The 25,128-nt window shown below is 47.0% G+C and overlaps 1 protein-coding gene across 3 annotated transcripts in view; it reads left to right on the forward strand.

The window, feature by feature from the left end:
• LOC143957719 (cytosolic phospholipase A2 gamma-like) overlaps nucleotides 1–25,128 on the forward strand; it is a 160,236-nt gene that overhangs the window by 43,030 nt on the left and 92,078 nt on the right. For 2 of the 3 annotated variants that reach the window (XM_077467417.1, XM_077467416.1), the window contains 2 exons: nucleotides 5,770–5,878; nucleotides 23,177–23,317. In XM_077467417.1, the coding sequence (XP_077323543.1) occupies nucleotides 5,770–5,878; nucleotides 23,177–23,317 (250 nt within the window). The remainder of the gene's footprint in view (nucleotides 1–5,769; nucleotides 5,879–23,176; nucleotides 23,318–25,128) is intronic. The other variant, XM_077467418.1, reaches the window with a different exon arrangement.

Raw genomic sequence — 25,128 nt, forward strand, 5'->3', positions numbered from 1 at the left:
TGCCACACAGAAGCTTGGTCCCTGCCCATCCTTGAATGTTAGGTCAGCTTTTAAGCATCTTGAAGCAACTTCAGATTCCTAGCAGCTGGGCTAATAGGGCCGGTAACCTAGTGCACCTGCTGACCAGGGGAGATTCTGAATCCACCAACCACGGCCCAATTAATAACTTGTTCAGAGGAATACCTGGCCTGTAAGTAACTTTGTATCTACCAGGTCCCCTCTGTACGCTATATTCATCCCTACTAATGCACCACAACTGGGCATGTAGGGAGAGGCTGGCAACCTACTGCTGCGATAACCACAGTGTCTCTGCTGTAAGAGGGAGCTGTGGCTGGTGGTTTTAGCAGTGGCGTCTGGGCTATTTGTATCCAGACCCCAGGTTCTGCACTGCACCAGTCAGTATATACACAGGGAAGGGGAGCAATGGCCTACCTACCTCTTTCCCATCTGAGGTGGTTTAGGCACACACGTTCCTCTGCACCACCTGTCCACCATACAGCATCTCTGATGTAAGAGGGAGCCGCAGCTGGTGTTTTTAGCAGAAGCTTCAGGGCTATTTGAATCCAGACCTCAGGGGAGATTATCTCAAATGCCCAGAAACCCTCTGGCTGGAATTGGGGATTTTGCAGCTAAATTCCCAAGGCAAAGGAAAGTACTCACCGTCGTCTTCTCTTTTTTCCACAGCCAGTGGGCTTGCTTTTCCACCCTTATGGTTCACACACAAGGAGGATAGCTGCCAAAGTGCCCTCCCCCAACTGCTGTCCCCATAGGGAGGTGCAAGGTTAGGCTGTGTCCTGCACTGTACCAGTCAGTATATACACATGGGGGGGCAAGGCCTTCCGTTCCTCATTCCCATCTGAGGTGGTTAAGGCAGACATCCACCGTAGTGAACTGGTGCCTCTTCGCTCTAGCGAAAGGAGGATGTGGGCGCCTGCTCCTGCTGACTCTCAGCCTTCCCTCCTGGGTAAGAACACCACCGCCATTTTCCCAAAGTTTGAAAATGACGCGGGTGCTTGTTGCCGCGCCCTCTCTGGCAGCCCACGCGAGCTACCGGGGGCCCAGGAGTCAGGGACACGATCCCCCTGGAAAGAACCGATGGCCAGCACCCCCGTCTGAACAGCCACCTGGACAGGTAAGGAGGGGAGACATGATAATGGCCCCTGAAGTTCTGGGTACACCACTGTACCCAGGGTCCTTCAGCTCTCAGGGGGGCTCTTCCAATTTCTGCTGCCCCCCCAGGAAGGACAAGAATATCCTACCAGACCCAGAGGCTTCCCAAGCTTGTGGTCCGGCTCCCAGGGGGAGACTACCAGCCCCAGGCTTCGGGTCATTTGGAAAAAAACAAACAGTTTAGGTGTTTCTGCGTTTCGGCGAGAAACTCAATCAAAAACTGAGGATCAAGGGGAAGGGTGGGGACTTAAAACAGCTGTCGATTGATTGTGTTTCCTGTAGGGAGGAGCCTCAAATCTCTCAGGTGTGCCGTCCTGGAAGATGACTTGAGAAAAATTTATTAATCCTTAGTATCAAGTGGATTAATACTATTTATTTTTTACTGTGAGCTTGCTTGTTACGCAAAAAATATTTTTTTTATGTTCATAGTTACAGTGCTGCATTTTTTTGTTTTTTGTATTTATGTTTTCACAAATTATGGGATTGCGATCAATGATTAGCAGCTGTGAATTTGCACTTTGTTTCACAGGAATTGTTATACCACACCTGATGCTAGGTTGTAACCTCAGGTTACTTTATACCTGACGCTGATTACAGTCTCAGGTTGCTCTAGAGCAGCTCGCAAGATTTATATATTTTTATAAAGAATATTGCACAACTTAAAGAGAAAGTAGGGAGGGAGGAGGACAAAGTTCATCACATGAGACATAACATTTCAGACATAATGCTAACGACTGATTCTCTCTGAAAACATAATTTCAAAACCAGTTCTTACCAGAACCCACTAATCTATCCTGTGGTCAATGTGACAAACAAGACCCTAAAATAAAGATATTCCTCTGTCACCTATTTTATAGTTTTAGTCATGTTAACTCTTTCTCACTCTTCAAACACCACGTCTATGGTCTCTGATTAATATTGTGTACCTTATGGTCCCACTTGTATGGGATCTGCTTTGCTCAAGGAGCCTATTATTTGGTTTATCGGGTCTCTTATTTGGGCCACCTTTTTGAGGTGACTATGCTATGAGGCTCTCTAAGGGGCCACTGACCTTGGTTTATTTTATTTACGTAACCAGAATAGTTACAGTGATTCAGAAAGGTTTTTGCGTAAGTATATAACGTGTGATAGCCTGTACCAGTCTACCCCTAATGGGTTCAAACTGTAGGCATGGGCAAGCCACCAAATTAACTAGATAGTTGTGTTCATAAAGGAAAAAAAACTTGCAAATCAGATTAATAAGAAAGGAAGTAGAAGGCAGGTCCAAGCTGATAAAGTGCATCAAAAATATACACCTATGTGGCTTAATCAGGGGCGGATCCAGGGGGGGCAACGGGGCAATTGCACCCCCCGAGAAAATAATGAGCGGGTGAGCCGTCGGGTGACTGAACAGGCCAGCGGGTGAGCGAGCATATAGGCAATCATGCCGGTGGGCTGGCGTGTGACTGAGCAAGCAGGCAGGTGTTGTCAGGAAGCCGCTGCTCATCTGAATATGTGACTGAACGGACGTTGCGTTGCAGCCATACTGGTACTCCCGCACTCGTCGACAGTAAGCCTAGTGTTATAAGTTGGCAAATGGACATCTTTATACACCCACCGGAGTATTGCTTTTCCCAGGTATAGGCAGGGGATGTGGCAAGTGACATGGCAAGTGACAATCTGCATTTTATGGCAGCCAATGGTGGCAAGTGACATGCTGCATCTGGTGGCAGGCGATGGTAGAAAGTGACACACTTCATCTGGTGGCAGGAGACATGGCAAGTGACACACTGCATCTGGTGGCAGGCAACGTAGCAAGTGACACGCTGCATCTGGTGGCAGGCAACGTAGCAAGTGACACGCTGCATCTGGTGGCAGGCAACGTATCCAGAGACACGCTGCATCTGGTGGCAGGCGACGTGGCAAGTGACACGCTGCATCTGGTGGCAGGCGACGTGGCATGTGACACGCTGCATCTGGTGGCAGGCGACGTGGCAAGTGACACGCTGCATCTGGTGGCAGGCAACGTAGCAAGTGACACGCTGCATCTGGTGGCAGGCGACATAGCAAGTGACACGCTGCATATGGTGGCAGGTGACGTGAAAAGTGACACGCTCAGGGCTCCCACTGATTCTACATTATGGTGAGCTGAACTATTTAATTTTATATTACAATGTAATAATAGAAATAATGCGCTTCAATCATCCTGACACTATATTAATCATGGCGCTGTGATGATTGAATCGCTAACACCAGCCATTGCCCCAACAAATTGCCGCAAAATTTTCTGGCAGTACCCTGCCCGAGACTTGGCGCTGGATCCGCCCCTGGGCTTAATGATACTTCAAACTTAGGGATAAGTTACAAATTACACTCTTTTAAGTAGTTGGATGTTCTAGGATGAGATAGCCAGGTATTCCATTTCTTTTTGACTGTGATGGTGGAGTCGTTTTCATAGGCTAGCATAAGTTCGTACTGAGCTTGAATATTTATTCTAGCTATATCAGTCGATAAGTTTGGTGCTTCCCTGGATTTCCAGAGGCTGGTTATAGTGAGCCTTGCTGCTATTAATATGCGGGTTACTATTGTTCTAAATGTTATGGGGTAGATGTCCAGATTTAGACCAAGTAAGGCTGTGGCCAGAGTGAGCTTGGTTAGATTTCCCGTAAGATCTGCTATAAAAAGAAGCTATTGAATTCCAGAAGTTTTGCAAGTTTTTACAGCTCCATAATATGTGCAGAAGGTTACCTGTCTGTTGGTTGCATCTCCAATATATGTCAGATGTAGAGGGATATATTTTTGATAATCTATAATGGAGTCAAATACCATCTATTCAATTTTTGTGCATTATCCCCAGTGTTCGATACACGCAGAAGAATTACTGGATATACGAATGGCTTTTTTCCATTCATCCCAATAGAATTCTTGAGCTAAGTCTTTCTCCCGTTTAATCATGTGGCATTTTTAGTATTATTTGGGTAATTATTTAGCAATTCATAGAAAAAGGACATTTCTTTTGTCGTTTGGTCATTTTGTTGAGTGAACACTGACCTCGATTTATTCATCTATTAAGTAGCTGTGGTAGATGTGCAACCCTTGTAATAACCACTATATGCATCTTGTTTGCCTTTGTTATAAGTAATACCTGAGATTGAAGATCCTTACACTTGCTGGCTGCTAGTGCTGCAGCATTGAAATGTTTGTCTTACTGTCACCATTAGTCTGTACCTACTGTTTGAATGTTTTCATTTTTTGAGAAAAAAGGTAGAGTCTGTTTGCAGATAAACTCAGAAGTTGTATTGCAGAGAATGCCAACAGCCCCAGCAAGAGAGCGCTGCTAGCAGTGGTGGCTGGTGAATTTTTAGGGGGGTGGGGGCACCAGACCGCGTCCTTCTGTTTTTACCCCTCCCATTTGGTGAACATGGGCGTGGTTTCAGCTAAATAGAGTGGGCGGGGCTCTATGATGGTGTGGTTAGCGTCTGAGATGAACAAGGGATGGAGAGAGAGGGATGGAGGGACAGCAGGCCCAGATCCTACACAACAATAGAAATATGTGTTTTCTAGAAAGTTTAACAATCAGCAGATAAAGATATTCCAAACACCTGGTGTTAGCACTTCAATCATCCCGGCACCATGGTTGTCATGGTGTCAAGATGATTGAAGAGCATTATTTCTATTATTACATCGTAATATAAAATTAAATCATACAACTCATCATAAAGCAGAATCAGTGGGAGACCTGAGCAAGTCACTAGCCATGTCGCCTGCCACCAGATGCCATCAGGTGCCCCCAACGGAGTCCCTCCTTACATGCAGCCTGTGTCCCATCAAATGCAGCTATGTCACCCCAAATGCAGACTGTGTCATTAGTGGTGAACCTTGGGGTCCACCACTAATGACACTGAACCTTGGGGCACCCCACTAATAACACTGAACCTTGGGCCACACCACTAATAACACTGAACCTTGGGGCACCCCACTAATAACACTGAACCTTGGGGCACACCACTAATAACACTGAATCTTGGGGCACCCCACTAATAATACTGAATCTTGGGGCACCCCACTAATAACACTGAACCTTGGGGTACAGCACTAATAACACTGAACTTTGGGGCACACCACTAATAACATTGAACTTTGGGGTATACCACTAATAACCCTGAACCTTGGGGCATTCTATGAATAGCACTGAACATTGGGGTACACCACTAATAACACTGAACCTTGGGGGACACCATGAATAACACTGAACCTTGGGGGACACCATGAATAACACTGAACCTTGGGACAAACCACTAATAACACTGAACATTGGGGTACACCACTAATAACACTGAACCTTGGGGGGCACCACTAATAACACTGAACCTTGGGGGGCACCACTAATAACACTGAACCTTGGGGGGCACCACCAATAACACTGAACCTTGGGGGGCACCACCAATAACACTGAACCTTGGGGGGCACCACTAATAACACTAAACTTTGGGGTACAACACTAATAACACTGAACCTTGGGGTGTCCCAATAATATCACTGAACCTAGGGGTACTCCAATAATAACACTAAACTTTGGGGTACACACACACTGGTAATGTTTATCTCTTTCATTTCCAGATCAATGAAGGAAAGCTGTCCAGTCACAAAGAAATGTGTGAGACCGGTGAAGACCCGTATCCCATCTACTCTGCTGTGAGAAAGCATCAAATACATGAAAGCAAAGCAGGTGATTTTACTAGAGCGGCATTCCTAAAGGAGAGTTCCACCCAAAAGGGAAAGCTATGTTTGTTTGCACCCTCCACTGCTACATTTGGCACATTGTATCATTGTGTGGCGATCTACAAAGCATTCGGCCCCTCCTCCTCCACCCAGCCTGCTGCATTCTGCAGAGCGGCTTCACTTCCTGTTTCCCTTTAGTAAGGGTGCCTGCACCTGGAGTCGAGAGACGGTCAGCTTTGGGTGCCGAGATTGCGGGCTCCCTGTACAGGTGTCCTTATATTAAAAGTCAGCACACCACTAATAACACTGAACCTTGGGGTACACCTCTAATAACACTGAAGCTTGGAGTACACCACTAATAACACTGAAGCTTGGGGTACACCTCTAATAACACTGAAGCTTGGAGTACACCACAAATAACACTGAAGCTTGGAGTACCCCACTAATAACACTGAAGCTTGGAGTACCCACTAATATCACTGGACCTTGGGGCACACCACTAATAACACTGAAGCTTGGAGTACCCCACTAATAACACTGAAGCTTGGAGTACACCACTAATAACACTGAAGCTTGGAGTACACCACTAATAACACTGAAGCTTGGAGTACACCACTAATAACACTGAAGCTTGGAGTACAGCACTAAGAACACTGAAGCTTGGAGTACACCACTAAGGATGAACCGAACGCCCCCCTGCTCGGTTCGCACCAGAACCTGCGAACAGACCTAAACTTCGTGTGAACTGTAGAACCCTATTAAAGTCTATGGGACTCGAACGTTCACAATCTAAAGTACTAATTTTAAAGGCTAATATGCAAGTTACTGTCCTAAATAGTTTTGGGGACCCGGGTCCTGCCCCAGGGGACATGTATCAATGCAAAAAAAAGATTTAAAAACTGCAGTTTTTTCAGGAGCAGTGATTTTAATAATGATTAAGGCTGGGTTCACACTGCAGCGATGCGGGAACGCCGCAAATCCGCAGCGGGTTCCCGCATCGCATGCCTCCCGGAAGCAGTTCACACTGCCCTATGCGAACTGCTGGGAGTGTCAGTGAAAAGTGAATGACACCCCCAGATCAGTTTGCATATCGCAGTGCAATCTGCAAACTCGGACAGGAATCGGATCACATGGTGTGAACACCCATGCGATCCGATTCTGCTGCGGACCAAAAAAAGGGTCCTGTGCGAGTTTGGGGCGGGTGCGATGCGAATTCAGCCATACTATCTGTATGGCTGAACTCGTATCGCACAGAGATCGGATGTGATTTGCACTGCAGTGCGGTGCGAATCACATCTGGTTCTCGTAGCCGCAGCAGTGTGAACTCAGTGAAACAATAAAAGTGTAATATTCCTTTAAATTTCATACCTGGGGGGTGTCTATAGTATGCCTGTGAAGCGGCGCATGTTTCCCGTGCTTAGAACTGTCCCTGCACAAAGTGTCATTTCTGCAGGAAAAAAGTCTTTTAAAATCACTTGCGGCTATAATGAATTGTTGGCTCCCATAATACAGAGAAAACTCAATGAGTGTTCTCTGTATTACGGGAACCGACTATTCATTCATTGATAAAAAAAAAAAAAAAAGCATGGGGTTCCCCTAAATTCAATTACCAGGCCCTTCAGGTCTGGTATGGATATTAAGGGGAACCCCGCGTCAAATTTTAAAAAAATTGAAGTGGGGTCCCCCTAAATATCCATACCAGACCCTTTATCCAAGCATGCAACCTGACAGGCCACAGGAAAAGAGGGGGGAACGAGAAAGCGCCCCCCCCCCTCCTGAACCGTACCAGGCCACATGTCCTCAACATTGGGAGGATGCTTTGGGGGTCTGTGACCCCTCAAAGCACCATGTCCCCATGTTGATGGGGACAAGGGCCTCATCCCCACAACCCTGGCCAGTGGTTGTGGGGGTCTGCGGGCGTGGGGCTTATCACAATCTGGAAGCCCCCTTTAACAAGGGGACCCCCAGATCCCGGCCCCCCCTGTTTGAAATGGTAAGGGGGTACAAAAGTACCCCTACCATTTCACAAAGAAAGTGTAAAAAAATGGTTAAATAAGACAAACACACTTTTGAAAAATTCCTTTATTAAAAATAAAAAAGTAAAAAAATATTCCAGCGGTGGTAATCCACTCTTGCTATCCAGCGACGGATGATCATCTCTCCGGGGTCCAGCGATGGCTCATCTGATCCAGCGACAGGTGATTTTCAGTCCAGCGCAGTCCATCCATGTATCCGTCTTCTGTCTCCACTGAGGAGACACTGCAGGGATCCCAGCGCTTCCGTTTCTTATATTAGGAGGGTGGGGCCACCCGTCACCTGACCCCGCCCCCGAAGCTCATCCCTATACACCACTAATAACACTGAATCTTGGGGCATACTACGAATAACACTGAACCTTGCGACAAACCACCAATAACACTGAACATTGGGGTACGCCACTAATAACACTGAACCTTGAGGTAAACCAATAATAACACTGAACTTTGAGGTACCCCACTAATAACACTGGACCTTGGAGTACCCCACTAATAACACTGAACCTTGGGGTACACCAATAATAACACTGAACTTTGGGGTACACCAATAATAACACTGGACCTTGGAGTAACACACTAATAACACTGAACCTTGGAGTACACCACTAATAACACTGAACCTTGGGGTACCTCACTAATATCACTGAACCTTGGGGTACATCAATAATACTGAACTTTGGGGTACACCTCTAATAACACTGAACCTTGGATTACCCCACTAATAACACTGAAACTTGGAGTACCCCACTGATAACACTGAACCTTGGAGTACACCACTAATAACACTGATCCTTGGGGTACCCCACTAATAACACTGAACCTTGGAGTACACCACTAATAACACTGAACCTTGGAGTACCCACTAATATCACTGGACCTTGGGGCACACCACTAATAACACTGAAGCTTGGAGTACCCCACTAATAACACAGAACCTTGGGGTACTTCCTATGGGGTACCACCAAAAAGAGGTAGGAGCTGAAAATGCTGGCAGGGAACCCCCGAAAAGAAGGTTTGGGGGGGCCAGTCTGTGCAAAATTATTTCAGGGCAGATACGTATGTGTAGCACTACCCCTGTGGGGGTTGCAGATGATTTGGTTCCCAACTCCTGCACAGCCAGGCTGTTCTGTCTCAAGGACATATAGCTAACCTTCTTGTCACAATAGCTTCAGATACCATATTTCTTTTATCTCAGTTTTATAAGAACAAGCCAGGTGAAACTACAAAATAGAAATAGATCTCAATAAGTACAATATTGCATACAATACAGCATACATTGCAGAAACAACGATATATAATACAAGATCAGATAGTAAAAATGTACTTTTTAAGTTCTCTAAGGGGCGATGGCGATGGATTAAGAAAGACATGTTTTCCTTCCAGCAATGTCTTGTAGAAAATGGTGACTGGTTCACTTCCTGTGAAAACTCTACCCAGAAGTCCCTGCTTATTAACAACTTCCTTAACTACACATAGTAATCAAATAAAACAGAACTGAAGCAATACCAAAAGAGAATTCTAGATGGCGCCTGTACTCCACATATGATTGTCTTATGTAAATCACAAAACCTTACATGTAAATTTAACAACACAGGTTCAAATAATCAGTATAAACCTCTGATGGACACAACACAGGCATCAAACATTTTTCACACTTTCTTCAGACACAAGGAACAGTCTTTGAGCTTGCTTTTTGTTGTTTTATTAGGGGTAATAACTTGGATGGGGATAAGAATTATGGGATGCCCAACTCGATAATGAGAAAACCAGGGACAGCTTCCTCCCTATGTATTAACACAATATCATCAGTATTCAACATAACTGTACTCCCAGATCCTCTGACATGCTTACTAGGAGTGTCAAAGAGTGTCCACTCCACACTGCTGAGATGAAATTGGTGGTCAACCATCCAGTATGGGTGCAGGTCCCGGCTTGCCACCACCAAATCACAGATAAAGAAGAAATTTGGCCGCATACCACCGGGAGGTTAAATGCAGTAAAATCCTTTATTCACATATGCTAAACATGGACAGAATACAACAGCATGTTAGGTAGATGCATTTCACACAAACCCAGCGTGCTTGTTCACTACTACTTACTAGGAGCACTAGTCACAGAGGTGTATCAGCCAGCTGTACGTATAGCTGTGACATGACTATTGTATATTGTGTGTAAATTGATTGCACCCCAATGGATGCCCCCCTCTTCCACTGGTTTTCGGACACGCACCTGTGAATGGCGGTTGGCGCCAATTGGTCTATTTAGGCTAGCTGTGCACTCTGCTCAGTTCTGCCTGATCATCAGCTCCCCTGTGCCTTGCTCCTGTACCTGTGTTCCTGATCTCCTGACAACTCGGGTTGCTACTCGGATACCCCTGACTTCTGCCTGCACCTGACCTTGGCCTGTTTGACTCCGCTACGGCCTGCTCCTCTGTACCTCGCTGCCCGCCTATTGCCGAATCCTGCCTGTACCCGGACCTGCTTGCCCTGCTCCTGCTCAGCACCCGTTTTCCCAGTGTTCCAGCCTACTTACCTGCTGTTGAAAATTGCCTACCTTCCAGCATCTGGATCCTACTGCAGGGCTCTCATACTATTCCATACTCCCGTGCCTTCTGTTTACTGTACCAGGGGCCTCAAGTCGGACACGTAAGGGAGACCAACCTCTGCTCAAGCAGACTCATTGGTCAGGTACATATAAGTCTGATAGCCACACAGGGAGATTAGTGATTGTAACTCCCCCACTGCTGCACCAATCCTCCATGACTGTTCCCTGTATCCTCCTCTGGTCTTCCTCCATGTTCTATTCTGCGTTCTCCATGTGCTCCAGTCCGGTACCCCTCTGTGTCCTCCTTCAGTTACCCCATGTCCTCCTCCGTGCACTCCTCCCTTTGCTCCTCCAGTTCCCCCGTGCCCTCCTCCGGGCACCCTTTGTACTCCTCCACCCTCCCCTGTCCCAGATCTGTCAGGATGGAGAGTGTAGGAGGGAGCCAGTAAATCTGTCATTTATCGGCTCCTTCCTTTTATGAATGGACAGAGTCCCTGACTCTGTCCATTCATAACTGAGCATCATAAACTATGTTTACGATGCTTCAGTTTATGAATGGAGAGGAACCTCTAGCTCCTGTCCATTCATCTGGGACTGGGCAATCTGTGTCTTCAGTCCCTTTCTTTGTCTCAAAGGGGAGATGTCAGGAGTCTCTTTAGTCTTAAAGCGCCATCTGATGAACAAGTGAAACCACATGTATTTTCTTAGAACCAAATTGTTGGTTGGAAGCTAAACAGTGGGGACCTTGAGTGGAGAGTGTGAACAAGTTTTGCTTTTTGACTGCTGGTGATTGCTGGGTTGCATTTTTAGGTTCTTTTTTGGGGCTTTTCCTTGTAGTTTTTTAACACCTTTTTCTGTCACTTTTTAAACAGCTTTTTTTTTTCCTTTACTTCCTTAAGCCTACTAATTAAGGGGAGTGGTTAATTGGTCACACGTGCTTGAGGCCTATATAACCTTCTATACAACTCATTGTGAGCCTGCTCATCTTTGAGCTTGCTGGAACTTAGATCAAATTGTGCGTTAAAAAACAGAGTGGAAAACAAAAGGTTGTAACAAAGGTAGAGTACCTGTGTATTGTGAGTACCTGAGTGTTGTCTGAGTAGTGTGTGTGGATCGTTAGTACTTGTGTATTGGGTGTGTGTGCACATTGGTCAGCTAGTGCACATTGGTCTGCAAGTGTATGTTGGTTCAGCGAGTGCACGTTAGTTCAGCGAGTACCTGTGTGTTGTCTTGTTCAGTACCTGTGTATTGTCTTGTTCAGTACCTGTGTATTGTCTTGTTCAGTACCTGTGTAGTGTATTGTTGAGTATTAGTGTCAGGAAGTTATTTGTTAGGTAATTTCGACTGGGTATAATCTCTAATCCTCATTAAATTAATAGGTACGATGCCCGGCGGGTGTGGAGATGCGACTCCGTGTACATCTTGTGGCATGTATGCGTTCCTTGATCATCCGATCAAGGATAAATACTGCTGTGTAAAATGTAAGCACATTGTTTTCCTGGAAGCCCAGGTTCTTAATCCGGGGAAGCAACTGTTAGCACTGAGAAGTCCCTCCATACTAAAGGAGAGCCAGGAGCGTACACGGCAGGTGCCGGCAGGGGCCAGCACAGAGGTGGGTGGAGACAAAGAGGTGCAGGCACTAGCAAAGAATAGATGGGTGACAGTCAGGAAGGGTAAAGGGGGAAGTGCCAGGGAGGCTGATACAGGGTTGGAGCATCCCAATAAGTACACTTCATTGAGTGACATTGGTGAAACCAGTCAGGGACCAGCACTGTTGGAGCTGAGGGATTCTCCTAGCTGCCAGGGGAAGAACTCCTCCAGTGAGAGTGGCGGGGAAGCAAAGGGAAAGGAAAGACAGATTCTGGTGTTAGGGGACTCAATTCTTAGAAGAACAGAGAGGGCAATCTGTAACAAAGACCTGAAGCGCCGAATTGTATGTTGTCTACCGGGTGCTTGGGTTCGGCACATCACGGATCTGGTGGACAGATTACTGAAAAGGGCTGGGGAAGACCCGCTTGTCAAGGTGCACATTGGCACCAATGATAAAGTCAGAGGCAGATGGAGTGTCCTAAAGAATGATTTTAGGGACTTGGGAGCAAAATTGAGGAAAAGGACCTCCAAGGTAGTATTGTCAGGAATACTACCGGTACATCGAGCCACACCAGAAAGGCAGAGGGAGATTAGGGAAGTAAACAAGTGGCTGAAGAGCTGGTGTAGTAAGGAGGGGTTTAGGTTCCTGGAGGACTGGGCCGACTTCTCAGTCGATCACCAGTAATATAGAAGGGACCTTAATGAGGAAGGTGCAGATCAGCTGGGTGTAAAGATGGCCAAGAAGTTGGAGGGGTTTTTAAATTAGGCAACGGGGGGGGCAGAGGTAGTCAGCATGGAACATATTACAGAGGGTAGTATTGGGGGCATTAGTGGTAGGTTGACTAAAGCACATAAGCCCAACGTAAGTATAGTAACAAGTCATTGCAATCTTGGAACACCCAATAAGAGTATAGTATATGACCGGTCTAAACTATGTGGCATGCTTGTCCGCCAGGAGCCTGGCGGACAATATGGGTGAACTAGAGATACTGTTGTACGAGGAAGATTTGGGTTTTGTGGCAACCAGAGACCTGGTTCAACAGCTCTCATGATTGGCTGGCAACCATTCAAGGGTATACCCTTTATCTCAGGGATAGAGAGGGTAAGAAAGGGGAGGGGTATTCCTATATATCAAGAATAATGTACAAGTGAATGTGAGAGATGACCTCAATAACGAAGCTAGGGAAGAAGTGGAATCCTTATGGGTAGAGTTCCAAAAGGATGAAGTTAAGGGGAAAATATTACTGGGAGTGTGCTATAGGCCCCCTAACCTGAGGGAGAAGGGGGAGATGGATTTCTTTTCACAAGTTGGATTAGCAGCAAGGATGGGAAGTGTTATCATAATGGGGGATTTTAATTATCCAGACTTAGACCGGACAGAGGGAACCGCACCTTCATCTAAGGCTCGCCCTACCCGTCCAGGGAACGCCCGAACGTTGAGGTCCTGTCATGGACAGACTTTAGGTGGCGTTGTTTCGTCCCCAGTTATCCAGAAGGATAAGCCCCTGGTTTTTGTCACCCTTTCTTGGGCTGAGTTGTCCATTGAGATACAGGTGCTAATCCACTCTGGGGCTGCAGGCCTGTTCATTGATGCTGCTTTTGTTTCGCAGCACTTGATTCCGCTGGAGCTGTGTGACACTCCACTTGCCATTGAGGCTCTTGACGGGAGACCTTTACAGCCTGCCCGTGTGACTCATGAGACGGTTCCGTTGTCCTTGGCTGTAGGGGCTCTTCACCATGAGATAATCCAATTCCAAGTTATTTCCTCACCCAGATTTCCGCTGGTTATTGGTTATCCTTGATTACAGAGGCACAACCCCTCTTTGGATTGGCTCCATGCTGAGTTTCTCTCCTGGTCAGACATGCTTCCTGAAGGTATCCAAGGTCCTGTGCACCGCTTCACTCCCCTCCCTGCCGGAGGAGTACTGTGATTTTGGCAATGTCTTTGATAAAGGTCAAGCTGGTAGTTTGCCTCCACACCGGCCTTATGATTATGCAATTGACCTTCAACCTGGTGCCATACCTTCCCGTGGCCGGGTTTACCCTTTGTCAGTCTTGGAGGATAAGGCCATGGAGGAGTATGTTGCTGACGCACTTTCTCAAGGTTTCATCCGCAAGTCCTCGTCTCCTGCTGGTGCTGGTTTCTTCTTTGTGAAAAAGATGAGCACTGAACTGAGACCTTGTATAGATTATATGGGTCTCAATCGTATCACGATTAAGAATGCCTACCCGATTGACCTGAGAGTGTCATACAATCTCGTGCGCATTAAGGAGGGCGACGAGTGTAAAACTGCGTTTAATACCAGAACAGGCCATTATGAATACCTAGTAATGCCTTTTGGCCTTTGTAACACCCCGGCAGTTTTCCAGGAATTTATTAACGATGTCCTCTGAGATTTGTTGCAATTGTGTGTGGTGGTTTATCTCGATGATATCCTCATATTTTCCAAGTCCCTGGAGAGCCACCACACAGATATCTGTTGTGTACTTCAGAAACTGAGGGAGAACAATCTCTATTGTAAACTGGAGAAGTGCGAGTTCCATCGTGAACAGGTTACATACCTGGCTGGCTTTTCGATGGACCCAGAGAAACTGTCGGCAGTCCTACAGTGGTCTCGACCCATGGGTTTACGTCTTCTGAAGCGTTTCCTGGGCTTTGCCAACTACTATCAGAAGTTTATTCGTAACTTCTCGTCTCTGGTCAAGCCTCTGACTGATATGACCAGAAAGGACGGTAACCCACAGAGTTGGTCTCCGAAGTCCATTAAAGCCTTTGAGACTCGCAAGGCTGCCTTTGTTTCTGCTCCTGTGTTGGCACATCCTGATCCTATGTTGCCTTTTATCCTAGAAGTTGATGCTTCTGAGACTGGAGTTGATGCCCTTCTGTCTCAACGTCCTAACTCTGAGAGTGCTATGCATCCGTGTGGCTACTTTTCCAAGAAATTGTCACCTGCTGAGTGCAATTATGAGATTGGTGACAGAGAGCTGTTGGCGATCATTTTAGCCCTGAAAGAATGGAGACATCTCCTTGAAGGTACCACTGTGCCCGTTCTTATTCTTACTGACCATAAGAATCTTACATTCTTGTCTGAGGCTAAGCGACTCTCTCCCAGAAGGGGCGCGATGGGCTCTTTTCTTGTCGAGCTTTAATTACATTCTCTCATTCTTACCCGGTACTAAGAATGTAAGGGCTGATACCTTGTCACGACAATTTTCTTCCACTTCCAAGTCAGAGTCGGTTCCGGTTCTGGTAAAGAGTGAGCGTTCCCACTCCCCCAGATACAGGTTGGTGTATGCCGGGGCACAAAAGGTGCCCATGGCTACGTCCTGCACCTGGAGATAGTGGGAACGCCCAAAAGAAAAAAAGTTGTGTGTGAGTATGAACTCCAATGATTGTAGTATGAAATCTGATAGTTCTTGCGAATACAGGGTGTGATGAATGGTCTTGTATTATACATTCATGTATCATTATGTACAACTCTTTTGCAAGCTTTTTGCATGTTTTGATATATATTTTGCTGTACTAATTGAATTACATTTATACTTTTAGACTATGCACGAATGAGATAAAATATATGCCTATGAAAAAGGACGGTCGGTCTGAAATATGTCGGCATTTTTCTCCAAAGCTAGTTAAAGCCGCGTACACACGGGGCGGACTGTCTGGCCAACTTAGTCCATCAGACAATCCGACGGACAGTCCGTCATACTTTCGAATGAACGGACTTGACCACACACACCACTTTTTGAGCGGACTAATACGGCGTACTAAGTCCGCCATACTATCCGCCCTACTTTTGAAATGAACGGACTCGCCCACACACGCGGAGGAAAGTCCGCTCATTTCGAGCGCGTCTCCAGGTAGGCGGGGCCCGCAAAGGAGACGTTGCTGGCCCTGCCGCCTGGTATGGACTTAAAGGGGAACCCCAACGCCGAAAAAAATCGACGTGGAGGTCCCCCCCAAGTCCACAACAGACCCTTGTCCGAGCACGCTACCCGGCCGGCCAGGAGCCGTACCAGGCCGCGTGCCCTCAACATGGGGGGTGCCTTGGGGAAGGGGGGGCCGCGCTGCCCCCCCACCCCAAAGCACCTTGTCCCCATGTTGATGAGGACAAGGGCCTCTTCCCAACAACCCTGGCCGTTGGTTGTCGGGGTCTGCGGGCGGGGGGCTTATCGGAATCCGGGAGCCCCCTTTAATAAGGGGGCCCCCGGATACCGGCCCCCCACCCTATGTGAATGAGTATGGGGTACAATGTACCCCTACCCATTCACCTGTAAAATAAAAGTACAAAAAAAAACACAACACACGAGATAAAATACTTTATTGCACAGCTCCGGGGGTCTTCCGTCTTCGGGGGTCTTCTCGCCGGACTCCTCCGCTATCTTCTTGTAGCTCTTTTGCTAGCGGAGGAGTCCGGCTTTCTTCCTCGCCGTCGGCCTCTTCAACCGACTTCGGGGGTCTTGTCCCCCTCTTCGGTTCTTCTGCCGGGCCACCGCGCCTTCTTATAGCTCTTTTACAGGCGGTGGCCCGGTCTTCTGTCGCCGCCGTCGCCGCCGCCTTCCGTTCTTCTTCTTCTTCTTCTTCTTCTCCAGGAGATGTTGCCTCGACGATCTCTCCGGCCGGAATGCCAGGGACGCACTGCGCGGCCACTTATATAGGGACAATGGGGCGGTGTCACATGGGTTGATGTCACATGGGGACTATGACATCGTAAGGGGGCAGGGTCACCATGTGACACCAACCCATGTGACATAAAGCCATGTGACACCGCCCCATTGTCCCTATATAAGTGGCCGCGCAGTGCGTCCCTGGCAGTCCGGCCGGAGAGATCGTCGAGGCAACATCTCCTGGAGAAGAAGAAGAAGAAGAAGAAGAAGAACGGAAGGCGGCGGCGACGGCAGCGACAGAAGACCGGGCCACCGCCTGTAAAAGAGCTATAAGAAGGCGCGGTGGCCCGGCAGAAGAACCGAAGAGGGGGACAAGACCCCCGAAGTCGGGAGAAGAGGCCGGCGGCGAGGAAGAAAGCCGGACTCCTCCGCTAGCAAAAGAGCTACAAGAAGATAGCGGAGGAGTCTGGCGAGAAGACCCCCGAAGACGGAAGACCCCCGGAGCTGTGCAATAAAGTATTTTATCTCGTGTGTTGTGTTTTTTTTTTGTACTTTTATTTTACAGGTGAATGGGTAGGGGTACATTGTACCCCATACTCATTCACATAGGGTGGGGGGCCGGTATCCGGGGGCCCCCTTATTAAAGGGGGCTCCCGGATTCCGATAAGCCCCCCGCCCGCAGACCCCGACAACCAATGGCCAGGGTTGTCGGGAAGAGGCCCTTGTCCTCATCAACATGGGGACAAGGTGCTTTGGGGTGGGGGGGCCGCGTGGCCCCCCCTTCCCCAAGGCACCCCCCCATGTTGAGGGCACGCGGCCTGGTACGGCTCAGAAGGGGGGCGCTCGCTCGCTCCCCTTTCCTGGCCGGCCGGGTAGCGTGCTCGGACAAGGGTCTGTTGTGGACTTGGGGGGGGACCCCCACGCCGATTTTTTCGGCGTTGGGGATCCCCTTTAAGTCCATACCAGGCGGCGGGGCCAGCGACGTCTCCTTCGCGGGCCCCGCCTACCTGGATACCCGCTCGAAATGAGCGGACTTTTCTCCGGGCGGGAAAAGTCCGCTCATTTCAAAAGTACGGCGGACTGGCACACACACGGGCGGATTGTCCGCCGAAATGCGAGTCCGACGGACAGTATTACGGAAATTCCGAAATACTTAGTCCGCCAGACTGCACGCTGAAAAAGTCCGCTGAAGCCCACACACGAGCGGACTGTCCGCTGAAATGTGTTTCGGCGGACTAAGTAGGCCAGACAGTCCGCCCGTGTGTACGCGGCTTAAGTCGCAAGTTCACTGTTTATACCATTAATAACTGGCTCAGCAACTTGTTATGTATTGTCACTATATGTTTTTTATATGTATGTAACATACTTTTTTGATTAATAACTTATTGTACTATACTCTTTTACGGCTTGGTATATCCAAACATCCCTAGGAGTACTGGCTGTGCCATGTGCACAAGGCCAATTCTGTAGCATTGCTTTATTGGGATGATACTTACCAGCCCAGTGTTGATCGCCAGCCTGCACAAACTACATTGATTTTCAAATAGGAAACAAAAGGGAATACAAAGACACTTAATTTCAACTTCCCTAAACGACCAAATCTTGTTAGAAGGCATGAATTGGGATAAAATCTTAGGAACAAAGAACACGGAGGAGAGATGGATTTTCTTTAAGAGCATATTAAATTAGGGCTTTAGCCAATGCAACCCATTGGGTAATACATTTATAACAGTGAACAAAAGTTTTGGATGACTTAACTCTAATGTAAAAATGCATATAAAAGCAACGGAGAAGACCTTCAAAAAATACAAAGTTGAGGGATCATCGTCAGCATTCAGACTTTATAAAGAATGCAACAAGAAATGTAAGGGTGCAATAAGGATGGCTAAGATAGAGCATGAAGGACACATAATGAAGGAGAGCAAAAAAAATCCCAAGAAATTCTTTAAAGCGGTAGTAAACCCGCATTTTTTTTTTTTTTTTTTTTTAAACCTGCAAAGCAAAAGGCATAATGAGCTAGTATGCACCGCATACTAGCTCATTATGAAATACTTACCTTAGAATGAGGCCCCGACATCTGGCCCGATCCACGCCGAGGGAGCCGACATGCTCCCTCGGCGTCTCTTCCGGGTATCGCGGCTCCGGCGCTGTGAGTGGCCGGAGCCGCGATATCGTCACTCCCGCGCATGCGCGCGGGAGATTGCAGTCCGGCCGGACGAGCGCTGCCGGATTTTCACGGAGAGAACCCCCTTGTGCGCATGCGCCGCTGCAGTCAGCGGCGCATACCGAGGGGAATATCTCCTAAACCGTACAGGTTTAGGAGATATTTTTTTTACCTACAGGTAAGCCTTATTATAGGCTTTCCTGTAGGTAAAAGTAAAAAATGTGGGTATACAACCACTTTAAGTATGTAGACAGTAAAAAAGGTAGGGCAGACCATATTGGCCCCATAAAGAATGAGGAAGGAAATCTGGTTACAAAGGATGGGGAATTGGCGAAGGTAATGAATTTATTCTTCTCCTCAGTCTTCACGTGGGAATTGAGGGGCTTCAGTAACCAAAACTGCAGTGTTTATCCTTATGGCAAATCACAGGAAGCACCTCCATGGTTAACAGAGGACAGAATAAAATTAGACTTGGGAAACTTAACATTAATAAATCACCGGGACCAGGTGGCTTGCACCCGAGGGTACTCAGTCAAGTAATTGCCAGACCATTGTTCCTAATTTTTACTGACATTCTACTGACTGGAATGGTACCAGCTGATTGGAGAAAAGCCAATGTAGCGCCAATATTTCAAAAGGGCCCAAAATACATCACTGGGAATTACAGACCAGTCAGCCTAACATCAATAGTATGTAAACTATTGGAGGGGACGATAAGGGACTATATACAAGATTTTAGTGATGAGAACGGTATCATTATCAGTAATCAGTGTGGATTCATGAAGAATCGTTCTTGCCAAACCAATCTATTAAGCTTCTATTAGGAGGTGAGTTGCCATCTAGTCATAGGAAGGCCCGTAGACGTGGTGTATCTGGATTTTGCAAAAGCATTTAACACAGTTCCCTATAAACGTTTACTGTACAAAGTAAGGTCCGTTGCCATGGACCATAGGGGTGAGTACATGGATTGAAAACTGACTACAAGGGCGAGTTCAGAGGGTGGTGATAAATGAGGAGTACTCGGAATGGTCAGGGGTGGGTAGTGGGGTCCCCCAGGGTTCTGTGCTGGGACCAATCCTATTTATTTTGTTCATAAACGACCTGGAGGATGGGGATGGGATAAACAGCTCAATCTCTGTATTTGCGGACGATACTAAGCTAAGCAGGGCAATAACTTCTCCGCAGGATGTGAAAACCTTGCAAAAAGATCTGAACAAATGAATGGGGTGGGGAACTACATGGCAAATGAGGTTCAATGTAGAAAAATATAAAATATTGCATTTGGGTGGCAACAATATGAATGCAATTTACTCATTGGGGGAGAACCTCTGGGGGGATCTAGCATGGAGAAGGACCTGGAGGTCTTAGTTGATGATAGGCTTAGCAATGCAATGCAATGCCAAGCTGCTGCTAACAAAGCAAACAGAATATTGGCATTAAAAAGGGATCAACTCCAGAGATAAAACAATAATTCTCCTGCTCTACAAGACTCTGGTCCGGCCGCACCTGGAGTAGGCTGTCCAGTTCTGGGCAGGGCCAGATTAAAAACATCATGGGCCTGGTGCTGAGGATTTTGGTGGGGCCTTTTATAAACAATAAATAAATAAAAATGCTAACTTTTTTTTGTTATAACAAATTAAATTAAAGAGAGAGAGGTAGGATGAGAGAGCGAGAAAGGGGATGGAGGAGGTGTGAGGGGTAAGGGAGGGAGGATGAGAGAGAAAGGGGGGGGATGAGAGAGAGAGGATGCACATGAGCATGTGTGGGAATGACATCAACACAGTCTGGCTAAGGCAAGTGACCGAAGGCACAGAACCCAGAAGGAAGTCCGGGTGAAGATGGAAGTGCCCGGGCCCCGCCGGATTGATAACAGCACAGCACTGGAGGGCTCAGTCTGACAGGTAAGTGTACCCTAATGTGCTAATATGCTGGGCATACTTATACATTATGGCATAACCTACCCCAGGGCCTCTAAAAAGTAGTAATGTTAGAAAAGTTTACTACCACTTTAATATCACAGGAGCCTCTCATGGGGCCCCCTACTGACCCTGTGGTCCTAAGTGCATAGTTGTCAACATTTCAAAAATATTTTCAGGGGCGCTTTTTTAAAAGTGCTATATTTAGAGTAGCTGACATCCCCCGTGTTCCTCTATACATCACAATAGTAATTACAAAATTAAATAAGTACTAATAACGGGCAGAACAAATATGAGGACTGTGAGATTTCCTTTAGTTGAACTGACAAAAGTGCCCATTCTAGAGCTGGTAACATTGAGGATATTCAGTATAATTTTAAAGAACAGTTTTTGTGGGTAAGAGGCATAGGGGAGGAGTATGGACGGTATGAAAGTGTGAAGTATGTGCAGGTGAGGGAGAGGAATGTGGAGGGTCTAACAGTGGGCACTATGTACATGAGAGGAGTGCAGAGGGTATGGCAGAAGGCACTATGTACAGGAGAGGAGTGTGAAGGGTATGACAGTGGGCAGTATGCACAGCACAGCATAGGAGTGTAGAGGGTATGACAGTAGGCACTACGTATAGGAGAGAAGTGTGGAGGGTATGACAGTGGGCACTATGTATAGGAGAGGAGTATGGAGGGTATGACAGTAAGTAGTATGTACATGAGAGGAGTGTGGAGGGTATGATAGTGGGCACTATGTATAGGAGAGAAGTGTTAGAGGTATGACAGTGGGCACTATGTATAGGAGAGGAGTATGGAGGGTATGACAGTGAGTAGTATGTACAGGAGAGGAGTGTGGAGGGTAATGATGGTGGGCACTATGTATAGGAGAGGAGTGTGGAGGGTATGACAGTGAGTAGTATGTACAGGAGAGGAGTGTGGAGGGTAATGATGGTGGGCACTATGTATAGGAGAGGAGTGTGGAGGGTACAACAGTGGGCATTATGTACAGGAGAGAAGTGTATGACAGCGGGCACTATGTACAGGAGAGGAGTGTGTAGGATATGACAGAGGACGTTATGTATAGGATAGAAGTGTGGAGGGTATGACAGTGAGCAGTATGTAATCATTGTATTCACTGGCAGAACACAATAACACTGCGGGAGTGATCGCCCCATTCACAGGCCAGCAGGTGAGAGGGTGTGTGGGGACAGGCTGGGGGGAGATACTAGTCAGTCCCTGGGTAGGCACTGGTTAGTATCAAAGCCAGATACACACAGGTTACATATGCCATGATCGTTATTCTAGCACTAGACCTCCTCTGTAACTCTAAACATGTAACCTGTAAAAAAATTTAAAGCATTGCTTAGTACACAACAAAAAATCATCCTAACTTTAGTGTTTTTTTTAATGAATGAAACAGTTTCTTTCCAAAAAAAAAAGAGTTTGAAAAATTGCTGCGCAAATATCGTGTAACATAAAAAGTTGCAAAGACCACCATTTTATTCCATAGAGTGTCTGCTAAAACCATATATAATGCTTGAGGGTTCTGAGTCATTTTCTAGCATAAAAAAATGATGATTTTTCCATATAGGAGAGAGGTCTCAGGATGGGCCTGGGTGGCAAGGGGTTAACTATCATAAGTAATATACAAATAATTATTATAAGCTCTGTGAGGTCATCCTCTCCGTCTGCTGCAGAGTGTTCCAGCTTGTATTTATACTGCCGCTCTGTATGTAGCTTCTGACAGGCTGTGCAAGGAGCCCCGTATCTCCGGAACCATATATGATAGCAGCCCCATATTTTAACCAGTGCTGGAGGGGGTCTTTAGCTACCTACCGCCCAAATATGGGGTCTCTGTGACTCCTGATCGCCGAGCTACAATCCTCGAAGTCAATCTTTTTTTTTTTTTAGATATTTTTTTTTTGGGCAAATGGGCCTATCTTGAGAAAGGGGCCTGGAGCTGCAGCTCCAATAGCCCCTATGTTAATCCGGCCCTGGTTCTGGGCACCAGTCCTCAGGAAGGATGTACTGGAAATGGAGAGACTACAAAGAAGGGCAACAAAGCTAATAAAGGGTCTGGAGGATATTAGTTATGAGGAAAGGTTGTGAGCACTGAACTTATTCTCTCTGGAGAAGAAAAGCTTGAGAGGGGATATGATTTCAATATATAAATGCCATACTGGTGACCCCACAATAGGGAGAAAACTTTTTTCGGATGGGAGTTTAACAAGACACGTGGCCACTCATTACAATTAGAAGAAAAGAGGCTTAACCCTAAACGACATAGAGGGTTCTTTACTGTAAGAGCGGCAAGGATGTGGAATTCTGCGATTTTTCTTGTCCTTGGTGAAGCTTGGAAGGACATTGCTTGCAATGAAGAGGGAATAGAGGTGACTCTTCGGTGTGTAGAGGTGACATCTCTGGATGGACAATAACTGGAGGAAAATCTTCTCATTTCAGAAGCTTGGTTTGAGTTCACTCCACACAAGTCCGGATTTCCTGCTTACGAACGCTATATAAAGACGGAACATCTGGGATGTAGATTTGAAGGAGGACGCTTATTGGAAGAGCAGCCTGAACATGACTTGATGTATCTTCAAGGTGAGCCAAATCAGAAATGGCCATTAACTAACGTGGCAAAAATTCTTACTTGTGCAATTTATCATAGCACCAAATCAGAATAGTTGCATTGTTACAGGAATCATTTTCTATATATGTAGAGCTACCCCCCGCAAGAGTAAACTATGATGGGTGGAGTGAAAAGTATTGGGGGCATGGTCTGGTGGGGGGTCCAGGCTGAGACCGCCCTTTACTACCATACAGCAGGTCTTGACTTGATGTGCGGCTCCCGGGACACCGAGTTACTCTCTACTGCTACCCCTACAAGAGCTGCTGGTAGATTTGGGTCCCCTGCTCTTACCAGCCCTGTGTGAGGCCTCAACCTCACTGAAACCCCCAGTATACCTTTCTGTAAATATCCGCAGGCTTACAAGAGCTCCATAGACTCAAAACTCTATAAAAGAATAACAGACTAGAGATGGTCACAAAAAAAAAAAAAATATGGCTTGTTTCGGACAGGGGCGGATCCAGAGTCTGGTCTCAAGAGGGCAACTGCCAGAAAATAAGGTTCTCGCGGGCAATTTGTCGGGGCAATGCCTGGTGTTGACGCTTCAATCATCCCGGCACCATGGTTGTTATGGTGTCAGGATGATTGAAGCGCATTATTTCTATTATTACTTTGTAATATAAAATTAAATAGTTCAACTCACCTTAATCCATGCCATGTTGCTTGCCACCAGATGCGGATTGTCACTTGCCACATTCCCTGCCACCAGATGCAGCTTGTTAGTTGCCACATCACCTGCCTTTAGATGCAGCTGGTCACTAGCCACGTCACCTGTGATCAGTTGCGGATTCTCACTTGACACCATTGCCTGCCACCAGATGCAGATTGTCACTTACCACGTTGCCTGCCACCAGATGCAGCCTGTCATTTGCCACGTTAATTGCCATGTTGCCACCAGATGCAGCTTGTCACTTGCCACATTAATTGCCACCAGATGCAGCTTGTCACTTGTCACCTTAATTGGCACTGGATGCGGATTGTCACTTGCCACGTTAATTGCCACCAGATGCAGATTGTCACTTGCCACATTAATTGCCACCGGATGCGGATTGTCACTTGCCACGTTAATTGCCACCAGATGCGGATTGTCACTTGCCACATTAATTGCCACCGGATGCGGATTGTCACTTGCCACATTAATTGCCACCGGATGCGGATTGTCACTTGCCACATTAATTGCCACTGGATGCGGATTGTCACTTGCCACATTAATTGCCCCCGGATGGGGATTGTCACTTGCCACATTAATTGCCCCCGGATGTGGATTGTCACTTGCCACATTAATTGACACCAGATGCGGATTGTCACTTGCCACATTAATTGCCACCGGATGTGGAATGTCACTTGCCACATTAATTGCCACCAGATGCGGATTGTCACTATCCTGCAACAACAGTAACAGTAGAGAAACAGGCTTCTCTCCCCAGTTTTCAGCACATGTGAGGGCGGGCAGCGAGAGATGTCATCTGTACTGCCTTCAAGTTCACTGAGCGGTCCCCTTACTAGCATGACCGCCCTCCCGCTCTGCTCACCTGCTCCTCCGCTCACTTGCTGGCCACCTACTGACTTGAATGCCTGCCCGCTCACCCGCCGGCCACCCTGCCCGCTCACTATTTTCTCGGGGGGAACAATGCCCCTGGTATCAGATTAGTTTGTTAAGTTACTAATTTTGTTTTGAAGTTCGCCATTAAGCATTACAGCTATATGGCGAACTTCAAAATTAATTATAAAAAATCTGAGGCCCTCAATCTTACGTTACAAGAGACTACGCGGGAGGCGGTTTTAC

Source organism: Lithobates pipiens, unplaced genomic scaffold (genome assembly GCF_037356315.1).
Source record: "Lithobates pipiens isolate NorthernLeopardFrog02 unplaced genomic scaffold, aLitPip1_a1.2 Scaffold_55, whole genome shotgun sequence".
NCBI lineage: Eukaryota > Metazoa > Chordata > Amphibia > Anura > Ranidae > Lithobates > Lithobates pipiens.